This window comes from Meles meles, chromosome 3, assembly GCF_922984935.1.
Source record: "Meles meles chromosome 3, mMelMel3.1 paternal haplotype, whole genome shotgun sequence".
Classification (NCBI taxonomy): domain Eukaryota; kingdom Metazoa; phylum Chordata; class Mammalia; order Carnivora; family Mustelidae; genus Meles; species Meles meles.
In genome coordinates this window covers 99,245,505-99,269,192 of record NC_060068.1, presented here as the reverse complement: position 1 = coordinate 99,269,192, position 23,688 = coordinate 99,245,505, and the positions used below count along the sequence as shown (strand labels likewise).

Genomic DNA, 23,688 nt, shown 5'->3' with positions numbered 1-23,688 from the left:
TCTCCACAGTTGTGCATATGGTCATGATTTGGTATTTACTTAGGCAGCGATCATTTTTTTTTAATAGGAAAAAATAAAATATTTTCCAAATATTTTTACCTCAACCATAGAAAAAAAGGTGGTGGGGGGTGGGGAGAGTCTGCTTTACCTTCTATTCTCCTAAATTCCAAGTGGCAGGGTGGTATTACTAATTCTAAAAAGAGTCTCCCCTTTCCTTCCTTTCCTTCTGTTTACTGCAAAGAATGCTGAGACTGGGGAGATGGGAAGAGAAGCCAAACAAAGGAAAGAAAAAGCATCAAGCACCACATGCCACAGTCAGCACGCTTCAGTTTAGGGAAAGACTTGGGGAAAGTGGATTTGACCCATGTGATTCTAAAAGGAGAGGCAAAGAAATCCCACCCTGCTTCCCCTGATTCTGCCTCTGGGATGGCTGGATACACAGTAGTGACAGTATAAAGATGGCTATAGAAATAGGGGATAAGGGGCACCTGGGCACCTGGGTGGCTCAGTGGGTTAAAGCCTCTACCTTTGGCTCAGGTCATGATTTCAAGGTCCTGGGATTGAGCCCCGCATCGGGCTCTCTGCTCAGCAGGGAGCCTGCTTCCCCCCAACCCCTCTCTCTGCCTGCCTCTCTGCCTACTTGTGATCTGTCAAATAAATAAATAAATTCTTTAAAAAAAAAAAGAAAGAAAGAAATAGGAGCTAAGAGCCTGGGTCCAGAACCGGAAAGGTGTATACTGAGTTTACAAGACTGCCCCTGAGCAGACTTAGACGATTGGTGTCGCCCACTCGGGCACTCGGGCTTTGGGTGTGGTTTTGTGACAATAGTCAACCCGCTGTCCCCTCAGTTGCTTTTACTTTCCACGTGACTAATACATTTCAGTCTGCCAGTGAACTGAGTGTGATGTTAGTATTTCAGTGTTTTCTATGCAAGAGCACCTAAATGCAATTCATGAGCTTCATTCCGTGCTCACACAGGACAAAACTCTGTGGGACATTTTGAAGGACTCCTTTGGTTTTCAAAGCAGTACCTTTCTAGAGGATTTTCACGTGTAGTTTGGATGGACTAACCAAGGTTCCACCCTAATTTCTATTTTAAGAACCTAACCCCCCGGGTCATTTAATCACTAGACAGCAAGTTATTTAATCTCTCTGAGCTGGAGCACCCCTAGCTACACATGCCATAAGGTTGTCATGAGGACAAAATGAGACATAAAAATGAAATGCACAACAGGTCCTGGGTGGCTCAGTCGAATAAGCGTCTGCTTTTGGCTCAGGTCATGATCCCAGGGTCCTGGGATCTAGGGCCATGTTGGGCTCCCTGCTGAGCAGGGCGTCTGCTTCTCCCTTTACTCCACCCTCCAGCTCATGCTCTCTCTCTCAAATAAATTAATAAAATCTTTTTTTAAAAAATGAAATGCATACCAAATCACACATAAACAGATCTCTTGTGCATATAGAATTTCTGTGTCGGGTTCATTTGTGGAGAATGTGTAGTTACCCCAAAGAAAAACTCAAAAATAAACCTTTTTATGGTGTTTAGTTTAGCTATTTTAAAAAACATTTGAAGTTGTATCATAACATTAGGACCCATTCCACTCTGGCTGTTAACCTCATACACCTCCCGGCAACCTTAAGGACACCAGACTGATAGGATGTTTGCTAAGACTGGAGTGAGCAGCCACAGGTGAAAGCAAGACGCCAAAGCAGATAAGAAGGATATTGAAGGTTTCAACTTTTCGGCCTGTCTGTTCTTTCACAGGCCGTATATACAGGCCAGCTCTGTCAGCGGAAGTGAGAACCAGGCTCTGCTCTCTCAACACTCAACTGCTGCCTTCAAGGCCCCACACAGAGCCAGGGTCTAGCAGTATCTCTAGAAGACCTTTATGTCATCTTGGCATCAGATCTCCTCCATGAACCAGAAACCAAGTTGTATAACAAGATATAGGACAACACAAAACAAGTAAACGCAATAAAGTTTAGGTTAACTGTGCTTTAGAGATGGGAGGAAACACTGCAAAAACACCACACCATCAACTACCAAAAACCCCAGATGTGGAGAAATGATACTGACAACCACCATTTTTTCCCATGCTGGCTGATAACGTTCATGGGTTATGACAGCAGCTTACGATGGTATTTGCTGGGAGTCTGAACTAGGCTATTCTCTAAGACGTGGTAGTAGGAGTACGAGCGAAAGTAGCTAGTACCCGTTCATTTTCTAAGTACTTTATGTATGGTAACAACTCATTTCATCTTCCTCTAAATCCAATGGGATGTATAGTATTTCCAAACCCATTTCATAGATGAAGAAACAGAACATAGAAGTAAACTGCCGAGATCATACAACTATTAATTGTGGGAGCTGGGATGTGAACTCAGGTAGTCTGTCTGCAAAGATGGTATTTTTTAATCTCAGGGGCTGGCACACTTTTCTGTAAAGAGCCAGCTAGTAAATATTACAGACTTTTATATGGTTGCATATTTTTGTTGTTTTTAATTATCCTTTAAAAATGTAAAAACTGATCTTAGCTTATAGTTAAGATAAAAACGGGCTGCAGGCCCATTGGGACCATAAAAAATCAGCTGGTTAATACTATAGTCATTGATCAAAGGTTCAAGTACACAGAGGATATGCTATTTGATACCCAGCCCATTTGGTAAATCCTATATGCCTCTAGCGTTGATAAAATAATCCATAATTCTGACTTCATCTCTTTCTCATTTTGTCTGAGTTATGAGGTCTCACTGCATTTTCCATGAGCTTCCCCCTCCTAACTACTGTTTCTGTTGCTGGACATTTAAGAAGGAACAGTAAGTGGAGCCAGGATTATCCTGATTCCAAAACCCAAATTTACAATTTTGTTGTAAAGTCACAATAAAAAAAGACCTATAGACCATTATCTCTGATGACCATAGATGCAAAAATCCTCAACAAGATATTAGTGAATCAAATCCGACAATGTATGTTAAAAATTAATTCACCACAATCTAGTAGGATTTATTCTCTGGATACAAGGGTGGCTCAATATTCACAAATCAATGTGATATATCACATCAATAAGAGAAAGGATAAAAGCCATATGATCATTTCAATGGCTGCAGAAAAAAACATTTGACAAAGTACAACATCCATTCATGATAAAAACCTTCAACAAAGTAGGTTTACAGCGAACGTATGTGAATGTAATCAAGCCTTTATACAAAAACCCATAGCTAAGGGGCACCTGGGTGGCTCAGTGGGTTAAAGCCTCTGCCTTCGGCTCAGGTCATGATCCCAGGGTCCTGGGATCAAGCCCCACATCGGACTCTCTGCTCAGCGGGGAGCCTGCTTCCTCCTCCTCTCTCTCTCTCTGCCTCCTCTCTGCCTGCTTGTGATCTCTGTCAAATAAATAAATAAAATCTTAAAAAAAAAAACCCACAGCTAACATTATACTCAATGGGGAAAAACTGAGAGCTTCTCCTCTAAGGTCAGGAAGAAGACAAAGATGTCCACTCTCACCACTTTTAATCACTGCAGTACTGGAAGTGTTAGCCACCACAATCAGACAAGAATAAGAAATAAAAGGCATCCAAGGTAAGCAAGAAGTAAAACTTCCACTATTTGCAGATGATATAATCCTATATATAGAAAAGTAGAGATGACTCTACCAAAAAACAACTAGAACTCCTAATTAAATTCAGTAAGGTCACAGGATACAAAATTGATGTACAGAAATCCATTGCATTTCTATACATTAATAATGAAGCAGCAGAAAGAGACATGTAAAAAACAATTCCATGACAATTGCACCAAAAATAATAAAATAGGAACAAATTTAACTGAAGAGATGACAAAAACACTAATTCAAAGGAATAACATGCACCCCTAGGCTTCCTGTAGCTTTATTTACAATAGCCAAGCTATGGAAGCATCCCAAGTGTCCAATGATAGATGAATGGATAAAGAAGATGTAGTAAATATATACAATGGGATATTACTCAGTCATAAAAAGGAACATTTGCACCAACATGGACGGATCTAAAGAGCATAATGTTAAGCGAAATAAGTCAGTCAGAGAAAGACAAATACCATATGATTTCACTCATATGTGGAATTTTAGGAAGAAAACAAATGAACAAAGAGAAAAGAGAGACAACCAAAGAAACAGTCTTTAGAAAAGAAACTGATGGTTCCCAGAAGGGAGGTTGGTGGGTGGGGGTCTCGGTGAAATAGGTGAGGGGGATTAAGAGTACACTTACCTTGATAAGGACTGAGTAGGAATTTTGAATCACTGAATTGTACACCTGAAAATGAATACAACACTGTATGTTAACTACCCTGGAATTAAAAGAAAAAGGAGGGGGCTATAGGGATGGAATAAGAGCTCTTCCAGCCACTTTTGATCTGTCATCGGCTTTCTCCCCATGCTGATTATTATATATGGAAGTGACGCTAGACAGTACAGTATTGGACTGGAGTCTGTTCTCTTGTTAACAGACTAGAAATGCATAAATAAGATGCATTCTTTCTAAAAATTCTGGCCTACCACTTTCCTGGGACGAGATCTTAATTAAGGCAGTTACATTAGTAGAGCTAGCTACCTGGCATCTAATCTTTTATCATTTTCATGAAAGCTTAAAGTGGCTTATGAAGAGACATGGTTCACGAAATGGATTAATATCACAATGGAACTTCATGCTTTCTGGGTACCTGCTGTATGCTTGAAGATTAAAAATGTCATCGCAACATTCTAGTCTAGGCTCTTAGTGGAGATATCACTGTGTTATGTTACTAGGTTTGGTCAAGATTAAATCTTGAACTTGCAAATAAATCCTGGTCATTTTTTTGACACCTCTGTGGTACATAATAGAGAACTGTGCCTCATGTAATAAGTGTGAGGAAATCCTTGGTTTGGGTATAGCACTTTGAAACTTAAGAGAAAATTTATGGAAGTGTCTTTCAAGTTATTTTGACCACCACTTGGAAAAAATATATACCAAATATTTTATCATGATCCAATCCTTATCTACCTACACACATATGTAAAACCAAAACAAAGTTTCAGAAGCAGTTGAGACATTTCTTCCTACAGTTGAGACATTTCTTATTATTTTCTTACCTATTCTACTTTGTTTCATTTTGGAAGCTTCTCCTAACATCCAATTTATTTCATAACCCACTAATGGGGCTTGACCCCATTTGAAAAACACTCAGAAATGTTCATGCTCACACTGCTCATGAGCCAAAGGTGTGTCTTTCTTATCTGGTCCTATTTCTCTAGGACTAGATCTCACCATAATCATCAGTGCTCAGTGATGCTCTTCCTAACTTTGCCACTAATGTGAAGTCCACTGTTACATGCTCTTCGAGCCCCACGACTTCTCTCTTTGACATTCAGTGGGAGTTCTAATTGTCCATTAATTTATGACTATTTCATCTACAAGTGTCTCTCTCTATATAGAGCCCTGCCTAGACAACAGGCTCCATAAAGGTAGATATTCCATTTTTACTTTGCTATGATTATATCCCCCAACTGTTATTAATGAGTAAGAAGTGTTTAAGAAACATTTATAAATAATAAATATAATAAATAAAATCTTTTTTAAAAAAGAAAGAAAAGAAATGTTTATTGAATAGATGAATGGGCACCCTATAGTCATCTGGAACGTTGTTTTAAACAGGGTACTCTGGTTTCACTTAATCTTTATTATTTTTTTTCTGTTGCAAACAGCAAGATTTTATTTAATAGCTAAGTAACATTCCGTTGTGTATATATACCACTTCTTTGTCCATTCATCAGTTGAGAGACACTTGGGATGCTCTATAATTTGTATTATAAATAATACTGCTATAAACATCACATTCATGTATCACTTTTGATTCTTTTTTATTAGCAACTGAAAACCAACTGATAATCCTTCACATTGTTCTTTTTGTTTGTTTTACAGTTAACTTTGACCACTTCGAGATTTTGCGAGCCATTGGGAAAGGCAGTTTTGGGAAGGTGAGAACCCAAATGATTAGCCACCAGCAGGGCTATGTAGCCAGGGAAAAAAGTCTAAGAATGTCCAGATTATTCAGTTACTGGGACCACAAGGAATGATCATTCAGAGAGGTTTTTATAAAATGCTCACTAAAGGGGTGCCTGGGTGGCTCAGTGGGTTAAGCCTCTGCCTTCAGCTTGGGTCATGAACCCAGGTCCTTGGATCGAGCCCCACATCAGGCTCTCTGCTCAGCAGGGAGCCTGCTTCCTCCTCTCTCTCCCTGCCTCTCTGCCTGCTTGTGATCTCTGTCTGTCAAGTAAATAAATAAAATCTTTAAAAAAATAAAATAAAATGCTCACTACAGTTTGCGGTGTGTAGTCTAATGGACACCTGTTGTTCTCAGAATTATTTCAGTGTCATGCTCATTAACTCTTTTAAGACTTTCTCTCTACTGTAAAATGTTGGACTCAGTTGCCAATTGTACCCATACCTTCGGTAACATTTATTCTGTCAATGTAAGAGTTAACTCTTTTTTAAAAAAAAAAAAAAAGATGTTATTTATTTATTTATGAGAGAGAGAGAGCAAGCGCATGAGGAGGGGAAGTGGCAAAGAGTGAGGGACAAGCAGGCTTCCCACTGAGCAGGGAGTAGGGAGCTGCACAGCAGGACCCGACCCCAGGACCCCAGGATCATGCCCTGAGCTGAAGGCAGATGCTTAACCAACTGAGCCACCCAGGTGCTTTTTATGTGGAAAAGAAGCTGCCCAATATCTGTTTTCCCCCCAGTTATACCATGTTTTTATTTTCAAAAATCTACCAGGAAAGATAGATCCAGGCTAATTTTTTTGCAAGAAACTTCTAGATTCAAATCCTGATCATTAGTTTCTTGGTAGAGACATACTTTGAGAATATTTACGTCCTACTCAACTCGCCTTTTAAAATCATCTGCTGCCCACTTTATCAGACATCTAGACCCTCTTAAAGAATTCCCAAAATATGGACATCATGGTCAGTGCTTTCCCAGTGCTTTAAGTTCTTTTAGGTTCTATCAACTATGGTGTAAAGAGAAATTCTTGGCGCCATGTTGTTCAGCTCGGCAGTTCAGCCGCACACCCATCAGTCACTCAAATCAGAATAAGCGTGTCATTGGTTGTTGGAAAATTACTGACAAGGAAGCAGCTACTTTCTCCAGCATGCTGTCTAAACAAAGCCCAAAAGACCAAACAACAGGCAGGCTTGTTTGAGAAAGCAGAGATTCACAAACTGATCCGGTACAAGGGAAGAAAATGAGATTTTCTACTCTGAAATCAGAGCTAAGCAGCAACTTTAGTATCAGAGAATTTGCAAGTGGGGAGGCCTCCAGGCCGTGCTGTTGAGCACCAACTATCCTGTCTCCCACGGCTGTGATCTGTCAGCTCCCTGACTGCTTTCCCACTCTGGTTGTGCCGTTAGGTCTGCATCGTGCAGAAGAACGATACCAAGAAGATGTACGCCATGAAGTACATGAACAAACAGAAATGTGTGGAGCGCAATGAAGTGAGGAATGTCTTCAAGGAACTCCAGATCATGCAAGGTCTGGAGCACCCTTTCCTGGTTAATTTGTGGTAAGTGCTTTTGTGGGCTCTCTGAATGGAGCCATTCCCGGCTTCACCCCCAAACACTGGTCCATAAACCCATCTGGATTTCCAGGTGTGCATGTGCAAAATCTTCAGTTAGGCTTTTCCCCAAAGGCTTTGGTTCTCCTTGGTTTCTTTGACTTCAAATGAAATGAATTGTTGTTTTAGTGTCATGAATAAATACTGCCCTTTTGGGGGGGGGGGTTTGGTCACAGTTCCCTGGTCTTTCAGGACCCTATATTTTTTAAAACATGGCAGCTAAATAGGCTGACAAAGAATGAGTTCAGATGTCTTGTCATTCACTAGATACTTTTCCCCCATTAATTGTGGGGCAGCAACATCAGGTGCTAAGTAGGTCACTAGCAGCTGAGGGGAGGTTGGTCTTGGGAACGTGTACAGAAAAGCACTTGCTCTCTCCAGTGACTGGCAGTGGACATGGATTCCTTGCAGCAGCCTTCTCCAGCGTCCACAAATATACACCTGGCAGTTGGAAAAGGACAGGTGCTGCCTTTCTCACCAAATAGCTTCTAACAGAGCCAGAGCTAAACTCAGATCAGTGGCTAGACATTAGATAACTGGGGTCTCCTCCCCAAGCCAGGATCACAATCCAAGGCTTAGTAAATGGCTAGAAACTGGCTGTGTCTCTTACACCCTGCTCTTTCTTACGCTGTATGCGGCTCTCTCATTTTCCTCTACATTTTAATGCATCCATTATGTTAAAAGCCTGTTCCTAATTCAGTGTGACTGTTATTTAAATATGCATACCAAGCAGTTTCTACTAGCAAAGGCAAAAAAAAGAGTCTTTATTCAGAGACTACTAATGGAAAAATTCTTGGAATGTCACTGTGTGTTTGGGGACATTTTTCTGGAAGAGTCAATGCATAAAACCTGTCTCCCTCCATTTTTAATTAATACAGTTCACTTAATATACAGTTCGCTCCAAGACGCTACAACCAGAGTTAAAAAGATGGCTCTGTGTGACCTGGAAATAGGTCCGTGCCCTCCTCAGACGCGGTGGAGTCTAACTGTGGCCCACGCTCAGTGTGTTTAATCAGTAGCTCAGAGTGGCCTATTCACAGCACTGCCACGCACCGTTACATCCATGCAGCTCTCTTCCCCACCCTTCACAATCACCAGATTGCCTTCTCCCCCTCTCTGCACCCTGACAATGACGAGGTGCTCTCAATTCACATCCTCCCTTTGTTCAAGTCACATTCTCCTTCTTCCAAAGCTCAGCCAACTCACTCTCTCCTTTTAAGACCAGGAACCCTTTAGAAGGACATACTCCGCATTTCCCCCTTTCACACAGCTGGTCCCTCATCACTAAATATGCAAAATGGATTTCAGTCTATTCCTGTTTTGCTTTTTTTTATAAGGTGGGTGTCTACCGATTTTGCCGTTTGCTAATTTGGTATCAGTGCAGGGAATACTTGGTGCGCCATGAATACGGACTTGGTGAAACCTCACACAGAGCCTAGCCTTCCTTCTCACATGGAACCTCACAGGACAGTGGGCACCAGTAACAGTGATAGAGGAGGAAGAAGAAACCCACCCCCCACCTTAATTCTAGCACCACATTAAGAACTGAGTGAGGGAGGGCATCCTTCAAGGATAGCAGAAAACTTTCTGTCATTCAAATCTTGAGATAAAAATGGTCAGAGGGGCACCTGGCTGGCCCAGTGGGTTAAAGCCTCTGCCTTTGGCTCAGGTCATGATCCCGGGGCCCTGGGATTGAGCCCCGCATCGGGCTCTCTGCTCGGCGGGGAGCCTGCTCCCCCCTCTCTCTCTGCCTACTTGTGATCTCTCTGTCAAATAAATTAATAAAATCTTTTAAAAAAATGGTCAGAAAGCACATTGATTCCTTCTAATAAAGGCTTTCTGCCTTAGTAAGTACAACATAGGGAATGTAAGTGACTCTTCAACTATTAAGCACCTTGCAGTACTTCTGGAGGTGTGACCTGTGAGCAATATTCTTAATTTTTTAAAAGATTTTATTCATTTATTCATTTATTTGAGAGACAGCATGAGCAGGGGGAGCAGCAGAGGGAGAGGAAGAAGCAGGCTTCCTGCTGAGTAGGGACCCCGATGCAGGGCTCAATCCCAGGACCCTGAGATCATGACCTGAGCCAAAGGCAGATGCTTAACCCACTGAGCCACCCAGGCGCCCAAATCTTTTATCATTTTTAGGTCACATGGTTATAAGACGGGGTTAATGTGTGTAACTTGGGTTGTTTTTATGAGCAAAATGAGATACAGTGAGTGCTATGCTCAACACAGAGCAAGCATCGTATAAATGGGAGTTCTTTTCTTTCCTTGTTCCGTGAAGGTGTAGCATTCTGAACATGTCCATCCCTGCTGGGCCACTGTGGGCCCCCCAGACATAACTCCCAGTGGCGCTCAGCCTCAGAACATCACAGGAAGTTGTGGGGGGGATGGGGGGAGGGCCAAGTCTTCTACTCATTCTCTATAAGAGCTTGTGATTTTTTGTTTTCCACCCTTATTCTGTAAATCAAAGAACAAACACTCAAAGATCCCCCCCCCATTATGTACAATTTAATCAGGATTTTGTGCCCTCAGTTTAACTAGAGTTATCGTTAGCTCCCCAAAGCTTCAGGAGCCAATTTCCTTAAGAAGCGTCGTATGATGAATACTGTAACAACCATCCTTTTTAATCCCCGCCTACCCCTTGCGTACTCTATCATACTGGTAAGGTCAGTAGGCCTCTCAGTATTGCTTTCAGTAGTCTTCTCCTGGATACTCCAAATGCTGCTAACTCCTGGGGATGTATTCAGAAAATTCTGGTTTTCAGGCTGAGGAAAAACACAAACTGTTTCTTTGAAGCAGGTTTTACACTAATGTTAAGAAGTTGGGGTGTGTGTGTAGAGGTGTGAATACACACGTGCTATGTGAAAACTACATACATGGCAGTCAACTGGAAGAACAGAAAAATCACATAGAAACGAAAACTCTCCATACTGCTTCCGCCTTGAAACAACCACTTCCAACACGTCCGTGTGTGCTGGCCAGAGAAATGGCTGTCTCTGGTTTTCTGGTTTTAATCATGTATTAGCCCGGTTCGTTCCCTCATTTGTGGCTCTATTTACCGAGCAACACAAACAAGGTGGCATTAGGGTTGCCAGATAAGACACAGGACACCCAGTTAGATTTGAATTTCAGAAAAATAACCAGTCGTTTTTAGTGTATGTCCCAAATATTGCATGGCGCCCGTTTGATCTGAAAATTATTCCTTTTCCAAATTTCTAATGTAAGTGGGCATCTTGTATTTTTATTTACTGAATTTGGCAACCCTCACTGTAATGCAGCCCCAGAGTGGGGGGACGTAGCAGTAGCGGGCAGAGCCCCTGATGGACCCCACATTTCCAGTAACCTTGAGAGGCTGCTATTAATCAAAGGATATAATAAATGTATTGAGTGTGAGAGGGCAAGAAGGACTAAGTAGAATGGGAGTGTGTGTGTGTGTGTGTGTGTGTGTGTGTGCGCGTGTGCGTCTGTGTCTTCGTCTAGGCCAGTTGAGTTAAGGGTGAAAGCACATTTTGAATTAAAATTGAACCTCCCCAGCCTCGGGGGACCTGACCCCACTCGGGAACACAGTCGTCGGATGTAGGCCACGTTTTAAAGCGAAGGCTGCCTGACAGGGCTGGCATCCAGGAAAAGCAAATAAAATCTCCCTGCGAGTCCCTCCCTGAGGGCTGCTCACAAAGCCTTGGCAACCCAGAGCCTGCAAACAAATCCCTCCCAGTGCTGCCCAGCAGAGCCCGGTTCCCCAGGTGGCTTTTGTTAATTGAGATTAAGCCCGCAGCTGCACACACAGCTCCTCACGCTGCACACACAGCTCCTCACCGCGGCCTGTGGCCCCCTCCCTTGTCTCTTATTCTGGGAACAGAAGGGGCCCACGTGTGGTTTCAGGAAATGAGAAGACAAGATCTTCTGTTGTAAGTGGAAAGGACCACCTGTATCGGGACTGGGAAAAGGGGTTCCTTGTCAGACCGCTGAACACAGCCAAATAGGTTCCCTGGAAACAGCCTCCATTATCGAGGACTGCACACCAGTGTTTCTCCACAGAATCATGAACTTTGAGTACTCAAGGTAGCCTCCAGGGCCACAGAAACAAGAAGGGCTTCCCTGTCAGTGGAATCCTGTTACTTCAGAGTTTTGCCTGTGTTGTCTCATTCACTCATCCCCACAATTTAGGTGGATGGGGATTATGAGTCCGATTTACACCAGAGAAACGGAGACTCAGAGAGGCTGAGTCATTTTCCCAGAGCCACACAGCCAGGAACTGGCAGAGCCAGGACTCAAACCCAGGATTTCTGGCTTCAAAAACCCTACATTTTCTGCTACACTATCCCACCTCCTATGGACCTCTCAAAGGACTCTTACAAATTAGGAAGGAAATGGAACTTGTTTTCTTTATTGTCTTTTATATCCCGCAAGAATACAAACTCTATGAGGCAGGTATGTTTGTATTTTGTTCACTGTTCCCACAATAATGCCTCACACACACAGTAAGCATTCAACAGATCTCTGCTGAATGAATGAATAATGGAAAGAATGAATGGAGATGGCACCAGGCTTCAGGTTTTGCTCTTGCCCCATTCTACCACTGCCATTTCCTGCACATTCACAAACATCCCCTCATTTAAGCAGGCCCTTTCCAGGTTTTTGGTGAGCCCTGAAGTTAGTGGGACGTGAGTCTGAATCCTTGCTTCACCACTTGGTAACTGTGTGAATGGACCAAATTACATTGTGTATTTGCTTGGTTTCCTCCTCCATAACTGGGGATAACAGCAAGACCCAGGGCAGAAGGTACTGCTATGAATAAGGATATGTTTCTAAAACACCTCACACATACTAGGTGCCTAATAAATGACAACTTATGGAACGCCTGGGTGGCTCAGTCAGTTAAACAGCTGCCTTAGTCTCAGGTAATGACCCCAGGGTCCTAGGATTGAGCCCCACATCAGGCTCCCTGCTCAGTAGGGAGCCTGCTTCTCCCTTTCCCTCTGCCTGCTGCTCCCCCTGCTTGTGTGCATGTGTGCTCTCTTTCTCTGTTTCTCTGACAAATAAATAAAAATTAAAAAATCTTAAAAAAATCTTTAAAAAAATAAAAATCTTAAAAAAAATGTGGCTTAATCTTAAAAATCTTAAAAAATCTTAAAAAAAATAAATGAGGCTTAAAACAAAAACTCAGTGAGGCCTCACCCCAAATAGAATATATCCTCAGCCCCTCAGCCTGGAGCAGATTCCTGAGTAGACATGTGCTCCTGCCAGTGAGCTGGCCTGGCCATTAGGAAGTCTTTGTGTTTGTTCTAAATTGTAAAAAATTAATTAATTTTTAAAAATATGAAATACATATTTTATATAAAATATGAAAATACAGACATTCTAAAGAAAATGAAAAATACCCATATTACATTATGTAGAAATAACAGCTGTATTAGATTCCTGTTGCTTCTGGAACAAATTACCATAAACTTAGTGGCTTCATACAATGCCTACTGGTGGTACGTGGAGTTAAAGCTATTTTCACAATATAGCTAGCACATGATTTTCTTTTGTCCTGTATTTCCATTTGTCCTGAAAGTTCACAAACACACAAAACTAATCAGAGAAATGATTACCTACAGGATGCAGGGTTTAACGAGAACATAGCATGCAGGAAACTCTGGGAGCAGCTGAAATACTCTATCCTCATGATTGTGCTGCTGCCCTGTACCAGGGCATAGATTTGTAAATATTCATTAAGTCTACGCTTAATATCTGTGCATTTCACTGTAAATAAATTTTACGAATTTCATAGTAAAAGAATATGAAACAACTTAAAAATCGCGAACTTGGCATCATACGCTTATGGAGGTCAGAAGTGCAAAATCAGTTACAAAACCCAAGTTACACACATTAACCCCGTCTTATAAGCATGTGACTTAAAAATGATGAAGATTCGGGCACCTGGGTGGCTCAGTGGGTTAAAGCCTCTGCCTTCGGCTCAGGTCATGATCCCAAGGTCCTGGGATCGAGCCCCGCATCGGGCTCTCTGCTCTGCAAGCAGCCTGTTTCCTCCTCTCTCTCTGCCTGCTTCTCTGCCTACTTGTGATCTCTGTCAAATGAATAAATAAAATCTTAAAAAAAAAAAAAAGAAGTGCAAAATCAATCTCATTCGGCTGTAAGGAAGCTGTCCTCAGGGCTATGTTCCTTCCAGAGGTCTAGGAAAGAATGTTTTCCTACCTTTTCCGGCTACTAGAGGCTACCTGCATTCCTTGGTTCAAGGCGCCTTCCTCCACCGGCAAAGCCAACCACACAGCTTCTTCCAACCTCTCTCTGACTCCAACTCCCTGCTTCTCTCGTCCATCTTTGAAGCACTCATCTGAGTACATTGGGCCTCCCTCTTGACCAGATTCTGGCCGGGCTCTTCTCAACCATCTCCTTGCCTAGGCCTCAAACTTGGTCTACAAATACTTGAACAAAACGCTAACATCGTTTATTAAACAGCTCAGGGCCACAACCCTAGGATGACACTAGCTCCCCTTAACCTGCCTGCTTGAGAAAATGCAAGGCTGCCAAGAGAATTTACAGTTTGCACCAGCTAACTCCTGAAGACAGGGCCTATCTCCCCGCCTCTGTGGGAGGGGAGGGGCCTAACTTTGGTAAGTGCCAGTTAACAAACCCAGATGAGTTTCCCATGGAAACTCCATTCAGGCTCTTTGTAACTTTCATTCTGCTGACTACCAGGTCCTGGCTTATCCCCTCTCCATCCTCTCATCCTCCCAGTCAAACACCCGGTCACTTCTGTACTCATCAAAGTTGAGTTCACTTCACACGATGGGATTCCTGTTGCAATAATATATTATTGACTAAAATCAGTTCTTATCTTAGTGTCCAGCTGTGTTATCTTAGGGAGACATGTGACTACGGTAAGGATCTGTAAAAGGAGAGGCTATCCTGAATGGTCCAGTGCCATCGTTGGAAGCAGTTGTCCTTGGGGATGGCTCTGATGAGCTTGGGTAAGTGGAGAACAATGGACAGCAGCCCCTGAAGAACTTAGCAAAGAACGGTGTTAATCGTGTGACCTATACATAGTAATGGCTGCACACATGGTTGTTGACTGACCAACTGATGGAGTAAGAGACAGGAAACTGAGTCCTTAAAATGCAGACATTCACTTACTTGTTTACTCATCAATATTGCCAAGAATTTCTTTCTTGTGTGCATCTGGGTGGCTCAGTCAAACTTCTGCCTATGGCTTAGGTCAGATCTCAGGTTCCTAGGATCGAGTCTCACATCAGGCTCCCTGCTTGGCAGGGAGCCCGCTTCTCCCTCACCCTCTGCCGGCCACTTCCCCTGTTTGTGCTCTTTCTGTCGAATAAATGAATAAAATCTAAAAAAAAAAAAAAAAAATTCCTTTCTTGCAAACAACACAGGAAGCTATTAGAAAATGCAAGCTAAAAAGTTCTTTGGGAAGACATTTACAGTCTCAGACGTAAAGCTGAAGTAGCAGGTCTTAAGAAAGTGGAGGACAAAGGCAGTTCTGGGAATCTAGGTAGCAGAAATTAACAGAGAGGCCCTTACAGCTGTCTCAGCTGGGATGAATCAGCTCCCATCAATTTTCTAACCTTATGTCACCCACTCAAGGTTCAAAGCCCTGGGAGAAAGTCCAACTGGCCTTGCTCAGAAAACATGCCTGTCCCTTGGCTAGAAGAAAGAATAAAATAACTCCTGACCCCCAGACTGTTGACCTGAGCCACTAGGTGAATGAATGTGTCGTTCACTAAGGTGGGGAGATCTGAGGAGGATCAGATTCATTGTGAAAATCAAGAAATCTTTTTTAGCTGTGTTCATTTTGAGCTGCCTCTTAGTCATCCAAATAGAGCTGCTGCATAGGCAGTAAGTCTGAAGCACAGAAGAGAAATCCAGGGTCCAAGGAGAAGACCAACAAAACACAAATATGGGAAAAATCGACTTGTAGATGCTATTTAGACCAGGGGCTTGAATGGCGGATCTCTGGAGAAAAGTTAAATAGCAAGAAAAGGGCCAAGGGCTAAAGACCTAGAGCACCCTTATAGTTCTGACAGAGGACTCAGGAAACTGGACCAAAAAGCAACAGCCTGGAAGCTAGCCAATAAGATAAGTGTAAACCAGGCAACAGCAGCATCCTAGAATCTAGAGGCTGTTTTACAAAGGAAGGGGTGTGAACTATTGCAAGTGATGCAGAGAGGTCAGGAATTAAGGAGACAACTGAGAGCAAACTTGGACTTGGGAAGATACAGATATTGTGAACTTGATAAGAGCCAAGTCCAAAAAATAGGACAAAGGATCAAAGGGACTGGCTTCAGGAGCACACAAGAAGTGAGCGATGTTATTTTTGAAAGGTGGGGTGCAAAGTGGTTTTGTTGTGTTGTGAGATCCATCCATATTTCACGGGTAGCAATAATGTATTATCATTTCTCTCTCATATTCCATTGTATGAATATCCCATGACTTGTTTATACATCTTTCTACTGATGGGTATTTGGGGGTGTTTCCAGTTTGAGACTTTTACAAATAGTCCTGTTATTAACATTCTTGTTTGTATCTTCTGGTAAGCAGAATCCATATATCTGGGGATGGAAACATAGGAATTGAGTCATTGGATCCTAGGATTTATGTAGGTTTAGCTGGTATATAGGTTTCCAAAGAAGTTGTACCAATTTATACTCACACCGGCAATGTCTGAGAATTCAGGTTGCTGTAAAAACCTCCCCAACCTTGGGTATTGTCAGTTTCTTCACGTAGGTGTGCCAGTAAAGGGGTAATGGCTTCTCATTGTGGTTTTAGCTTGGATTTCCCTGGTGATTTACAAGTTTGGCCACATTTTTATATAATTGTTGGTCACTTTAAATCCTCTTTTATGAAGTGCTGAAGTCTTGTACATCTTTCTACTGGTTGCCTTTTTTCCCTCATTGGTCCATTTTTTAATATAAATTGTTTGCTCTATCTGCGAGTTACTTTACACTCCGCAAGGATGTTAATATTTTATTTTATTTTATTTTGGTGTGGAGTCACTCAAAAAGCTTCAATGTAAGTGTGGCATAGTTTATCCATCCTTTCCCTTACAGGTAGTGCCTTCTGTGTCTTATGTAGGAATCTTTGCCCATACAAGGATGAAAATATTGTACCCTGTTTTCCAGGAGCATTACTGTTTTAGCTTTGACATGTAGATCTGTAATCCAGGATCAAGATTCACTTTTTCCCCATATGGAAATCAAATTAGCCCAGCACCATTCACAAAAGTTTCTCCTTTTCCTATTGCGCTGCAGTAACACATATGCTGAGAGTCATACCACCAAATATGTGTGGATTTGCAGACTTTGTTCTATTGATCTCCTTGTGTGTATTTACACATCTGTCACACTACTTTAATTACTGTAGCTTTCTATGGATAGCAGAATTCAGTAACATAATTCTTCTGAATTATCTTGACTGTGGTTGGCCCTTTGCAATTCTGTATAAATTTCACAATCAGCTAGTTAACTTGTATTTTAAAAGCTGCTGGTATTTGTAGTGGCTTATGCTGAAACTAATTCAGACAGAATTAAGGTCTTTTTAAAATAATAAACCTTCCAATTCGTGAATTTCATATATACCTTCCTGTATATTTCTCTCTTTGGTTTCACTTTTATTGTAGAGATCTAGCATATGTATCTTTAGATTTATTCCTGGGTATTTAATATTTTCGATGTGATGATAAATGGTAATTACTTACCCAGATTTTATTCTCCAGTAGTTTGTTGCTTGTTGAGCAAACTACAGTTGATTTTTAATATTGACTTTGTGTCCAGTGAACTTGCTAAATTCTCTGATTATTTCTACAGGTTGGCCTGTAGATTATTTTGGATTTTCAATATTTGCAATCATGTTATTAACTAATAATAACAGTTCCTTTTAAACTCATGCTTACTGCATTTGCACTGAGAACAGAGTTGAATACAGTAGACATCCTTCTCTGTCCTGATTTCGTGGGGGAGTTTTTCAAGATCTCAAGATAGCACATGATGTTTGCTTTTGGCTCTTTGTAGATATCCTTCACCACAGTAAGGAAGTTTTCCTTCAGTCCTAGTTTGCTGGAAGTTTTTATCATGAATGAGTATTCTATATTGTCAAATGTGTTTTCCTTTTTCTTGAGATCATTTCTACTATGTGGTGAAGTAAATGAATGGATTTGTAAATCTTATAATGAGCTTCCTAAAATAAACCGTACTTGGTCCTGTTCTATTAAAATAAATGCTAGTTGGTCATGTTCTATTATCTTTTAAAAATTATATGCAACTGTAAAATCAATAAAAATAATTTTTAAGAGCCATTTGACCTGATAAATGGTAATACTGTAGTGGAACAAAATCACATTATAACTGACTACCCTCCAGTTTGACATAAAACATACTGCCTCTCCCTGCTTCCATGGAGGAGTTCCCACTGCTGGATATCAGAAATAGAGAGGGACAGAAAAGCCCCAGTAGATGAGGGTCAAAGGCAGAAATATCAAAACATGTCTGAAGATGCAGGTGGTCTGGTTAGACTGTAAATCCCTAGTCAGGTGAAGGAAGTGGGGAGCATGACAAATGGAGAAGCTAGAAGGAGGTCATGAAGGACACAAGTAAGAATCTCTTTGTTGGGTAGCAGTGCTGGGAAGCCCTTTCCTGACCCTGGAATTCTGAGACTTAGGGAACCCAGTCGGTAAGGAAACACTGCTTTTCTGGCTGGACAGGCAGAGGGTAGATCAGACCCTGTACCCGGGTGAACTTTTTGTCTCTTCTTTTCATCTCCCCTGGAGAAATAGCCAATCAACATGTTTGACTCAGTCCCTCTTGGACCTCTTAACATCCTTCAGGCCTCCCCAGCCACTCTTGGGATCACACGTGGCCATTTGCAATCCCATCAAGGACCCAAAGTCATCCCCTGGACTGTCTCTCTGCAGTTGGTCTCCAGTTCCCATGAAGCATGAAAAGTTTTAGGTTCTACCACTTTTTTCCTCTAGAGCCTGGATAAATTCTACGGGTGAGAGTCTGGTTTAATTGTTCTTCATTATCATCTGAGCTCGTGTCTTGGCTTTTGCTTTTATGTAAGCAGCAAGATGCTGTTATTCCTCTTTGTCTGCTTACTGACTGTGTTATTCTCTGAGGTAACTATCTCAAGAGGTTCTGTAGAAAATAATAAAGCCAAAATTTCCCCAGAGAAGCCTCATAAAGACCATCTCCAGAGCCAGGACAGATGAGCTGGCAGATCACAAAATTGCATTCAGATCTCTGTCCAGAGAGAGGTCAGGGCTTGGGGAAAATCAACTACTGCATCAGAACATTGGGAAAATCGTCTGCAAGCTGTTATGTGTAATTTTTTAAAAATCACCGGCAATCTTTCTCATTGTGAAAATTGTAGAGTTTTGTTCATTTTACTGGAGTCTATAGTTCCTGATTTGAAGCAGGCAGGTACCTGCATTACATTGTCTGAGGCTTTCCTGACCCCTCCCCCCCCCACTCCTCTGTCCTCCCCATCCACCACGGTCAATCAAAAGTAGGGCCTCTGCAGAAGCTTTTGATCTTGATGAAGTCCCAAAAGTTCATTTTTGCTTTTGTTTCCTTGGCCTTTGGAGACTTATCTTGAAAGAAGTTGCTGTGGCTGATATCGAAGAGGTTACTGCCTATGTTCTCCTCTAGGATTCTGATAGATTCCTGTCTCACGTTGAGGTCTTTTATCCATTTCGAGTTTATCTTTGTGAACGGTGTAAGAGAATGGTCGAGTTTCATTCTTCTACATATCGCTGTCCAGTTTTCCCAGCACCATTTATTGAAGAGACTGTCTTTTTTCCATTGAATATTTTTTCCTGTTTTGTCGAAGATTATTTGACCATAGAGTTGGAAGAAATTATGCTGAGCGAAATAAGTCAAGCAGAGAGAGTCAAGTATCATATGGTCTCACTTATTTGTGGAGCATAACAAATAACATGGAGGACATGGGGAGATGGAGAGGAGAGGGAGTTGAGGGAAACTGGAGGGGGAGATGAACCATGAGAGACTATGGACTCTGAAAAACAACCAGAGGGTTATGAAGGGGCGGCGGGAGGGGGTGGGGTGGGGTGGGAGGTTGAGGAACCAGGTGGTGGGTAATAGGGAGGGCACGTACTGCATGGAGCACTGGGTGTGATGCCAAAACAATGAACACTGTTATGCTGTAAATAAGCAAATAAAAATAAATTAATTAATTAAAAAAAAAAAGTAGGGCCTCTGTCATCCTCTATTATAGTATCCTGCATTTTCCTTTCACAGCCTCTAGCACATTTTTTAACTACATATTTGTTGTTCAGATATTTATTTCTATTTCCTCCTGGGTTCCTGGGTTTCCTCCTTCAGCTTCAGCACCTTGTACAAGTAAATATACAATATGTGTTAAATAGCCACTGACTAAACGAGTGTTCATTAGGTACCAAGCTCTATGCCAGGGGTTGCTGATAGAAACAGAGATGAGCAAAATACAAATTCATCAAATCATCCACCCAAATGAGGATTTCAGGCAAAAAAAAATTCTAATGGTTATAATACAATATAATACAATGCAATCACTTATAGCTAGGTTTCTGGAATGTTCTATAAAGAAATGGCAGGCTGCTGGGGAAGTGCAGAGAGAGAAACACAGAGGGATAACCTTTAATTTATGTCTGGTGAGAAGAGGTTAGGACTCTAAGATGGAGGGGAGATGAACCTAGACCCAGAGTCTTTATGTCTCCTGAGATGTACCTAGAAGTTTCTTGTGGTTAAAAAGAAAGTTTTCATGAGCATTTATTATAACTATTTTTAGGTAGTTCTCTCAAATTCATTCCAACTACTGCTAAAAAGATCTACATAAATTCTCAATTATCCATGTTGAACTTTAGATATGTGTGTGTTTAACCTAAATACATTGTATACATAAGATAGACAACAGTGGATGAGGTCATTTCTGCAAGTTTTGATGAAGGCATGGAAGGTGTGTTTTTTCTCAAGAACTTTATAAGACTACTAATGAGACAGGGAAAGATCACTTCATACGTGTCAAATATTCTTTCTCTACTGCTTGGTTTTTCTGAAGTTGAAAACTTCTGGAAATTTGGTAACACTCCAGAGAGAGAATATGGAGAAATAGGCACTCTCATAGATGGCTGGTGGGAATTCAAAATAATACACACCCTCTGCAGAGATAAATTTGGCAATATAGAGCAACATTACGTATGCCTTGCTTTTTTAAAAAAATTATCTTAGCAAACCTTCTGGGAACCTCAAAGTTGTTCTGTTTAGAATACAAAAAGACATTTACAAAATTTTTTCCCATTACATTATCAGTAAGAGCAAGAAACTGGAAACAACCTATATGTCCTCTAATAAGCAACAAATTGATGAAATATGTGCCATCCATAAATGCAGCTCTATGCAACGGAGAGAGGCAATGAGAAATAGATCAATCTACTAATAAGGTCGGTGCTCCAGAATATACTGTTAAGTGGGAAAAACAATGTGGCCTCATCTACAGATTCTACACAATCCCTGTTAAAATCCCAGCTGGCTTCTTTGCAAACATTGACAAGCTGACCTGAAAATTTACATAGACATTTAAAGTATTTGAAATCTAAGAAATTCAAGGGAATTTCTAAAACAGTCTGGAAAAAGAAGAATAAAATTGGAGGGTTCACACTTCACAATTCGAAAATTTACTCCAAAGCTATAGTAATCAAGACAGTGTGGTGCTGGCATAAAGTTAGTCATGGGACAGAACTGAAAATCTAAAAATAAACTCACATTTACAGTCAGTTTGCTTTTGACCAGGGTGCTAAGACAAATCAATGGGAAAATGTCTTTCTAACAAATGGTGTTGGGACAGCTGGATACCCAAATGCAAAAGAATGAAGTTGGACTCCTATCTCACATTCTACACAAAAATGAACTCAAAATGGATATAGAAATAAATCTAAGAGCTAAGACTATAAAATTCTTTTAACAAAAATAGGTGTTGATCTTTGTGACCTTAGATTAGGTGATGATTTCTTGGCTAGGACACCAGAAGCACAATTAATAAAAGAAAACAACAGATAAATTAGACCCCATCAAAATAGAAAACATTTGTCCTTCAAAGACACCATCAAGAAAGTGAAAAGACTATCCACAGGATGAGAAAGAATATCTGCAAATTATGTATCTGATAAGGAACTTGAATCTAGACCATATAAAGGACTCCTACAATTCAATAACAAAAAGGGAAATAACTTGATTTTAAAATGGACATGTGGTCTAAAAAGATAGTTTTCCAAAAAAGATAAGTGGCCAATAAGCCCATGAAAATGTGTTCAAAGTTGCTAGACACTAGGGAAATGCAAATCAAGACCAAAAGATATACCACTATACACTGATTGGAAAGGCTACTCTTTTTTTTTTTTTTTAATGGAAAATAAAGGTTGTTGGTAAGGTTGTGAAGAAAATGGAACCACTGCACATTCCTGCTAGGAATGTAAAATGGTGAAACCACTGTGGAAAACATTTTGGTGGTTCCTCTTAAATTTAAATGGGGAATTACCATGCAATCCAGTAATTCCACTTCTAAGCATGTACTAAAAAAATGAAAGCAGGGACTCAAATGGGTACTTGTACACTGATGTTCACAGCAACATTATCACAACAGTCAAAAGGTAGAAACCAGCCATATATCCATCAACAGAGAAATGGATCAACCAAACATGGCATATGCATCCACTGGAATCTTAATCAGCCTAGAACAGAACTGAAATTGTGGCACATGCTACATTATGAATGAACCTGGAAAACATTATGCCAAGTGAGATAAGCCAGATACCAAAGAGCAAACATGTATTATTCCACTTAGATGAGGTGCCTAGGATACACAAATTCATAGAGACGGAAAATAGAGGTGGAAAAAGAAGGAAGAATGAGGGGTGATTTAATGGGTACAGTGTCTTTTGGGAAGGAAGAAAAAGTTCTGGAAAGTACCTCGTGGTCATGTTTGCACAACATTGTCAATGCATTTAATGCCACTGATTTGTACACTTAAAGTGGTTAAAATAATAAATTTTATACCATATATATTTTACTACAATAAAAAGTATTTTTAAAGAAGTTACCAGTGAAGAGATGGAGGCATTACATGAATAGAAAGAGATAAAATCTCAACTTTTCTCAATATACCTTGTTTTACAGATTTCACTTTGAAAATATAAGTATTTTACATAACTATAAAATAGAATTAAATTTTAAAAAGAATTTTAAAAATGCAACATAAAATGACACAAATTTACCTAAATATATATCCAGTTTGTAGCATAACCTCACAGATCACCTTTAAGCAATAACTTTACTGTATATCAGTACATGAAATATATGTCAATGACAAAAAAGAATAGCAAAAATAACTTAAAGTGTTTGTAGTAATGGTGTTGTAGGAGGTAGTGTTCATGTTGCTGTTCTGAGAGTGTTTTTTATATATGGTGGGATAAAGCTAACAGAATGAAGGATTATTTGGTGAAATTTCCTTGAGAGATTCCCAAATCCCTAAGAACCAGGATTTTCAGTATTGAAGAAAGAAATCACTGGAATTATACTGATGAGATTAAGAATTTCTGTTGTCTTGAATGTCAGTAGAAAGTGTCATTAAGATCTTCCAATGTATTTCCTTCCCTTAGGTTACATTTTGTGTGTGCCTGTAAACAATGTACATGAACCTATACCACATGTCTCCCATCTGTTCCCAGCTCTCTCCACTGAAAAAACCTACTAACAGTGACAATGCTTCTATCATTCAAACAGTTTGGAGGAGGAATCCTACAAGATAGCCAGGAGTATTTTTTTTTCATATCAAAAGATCAAAAAGCTATCAAAGCCTACTAGGGTGGCATCAAAATAACACATGATCCAATTTGACTCTGTGTCTGCTAGCCAAAGAATGAGCATTATGAGCAGAACAGCAATAAGGGGGATAACATCAAACCTGTGAGGTTATTCTGTCTAAAAAATAAACAAAACTTGTTGTTTGCTTTGGGAGGTGTCTATGAAACCACCAAGTCATTTTGGGGAAAT

General features: G+C 40.7%; 1 protein-coding gene across 4 annotated transcripts in view; it reads left to right on the top strand.

Moving 5' to 3' along the window:
* The window catches only part of STK32A (serine/threonine kinase 32A), a 145,010-nt gene that overhangs the window by 30,648 nt on the left and 90,674 nt on the right, over window positions 1-23,688 (top strand). For all 4 annotated transcript variants that reach the window (XM_045998648.1, XM_045998650.1, XM_045998649.1 and 1 more), the window contains exons 3-4: window positions 5,932-5,987; window positions 7,419-7,570. In XM_045998648.1, the coding sequence (XP_045854604.1) occupies window positions 5,932-5,987; window positions 7,419-7,570 (208 nt within the window). The remainder of the gene's footprint in view (window positions 1-5,931; window positions 5,988-7,418; window positions 7,571-23,688) is intronic.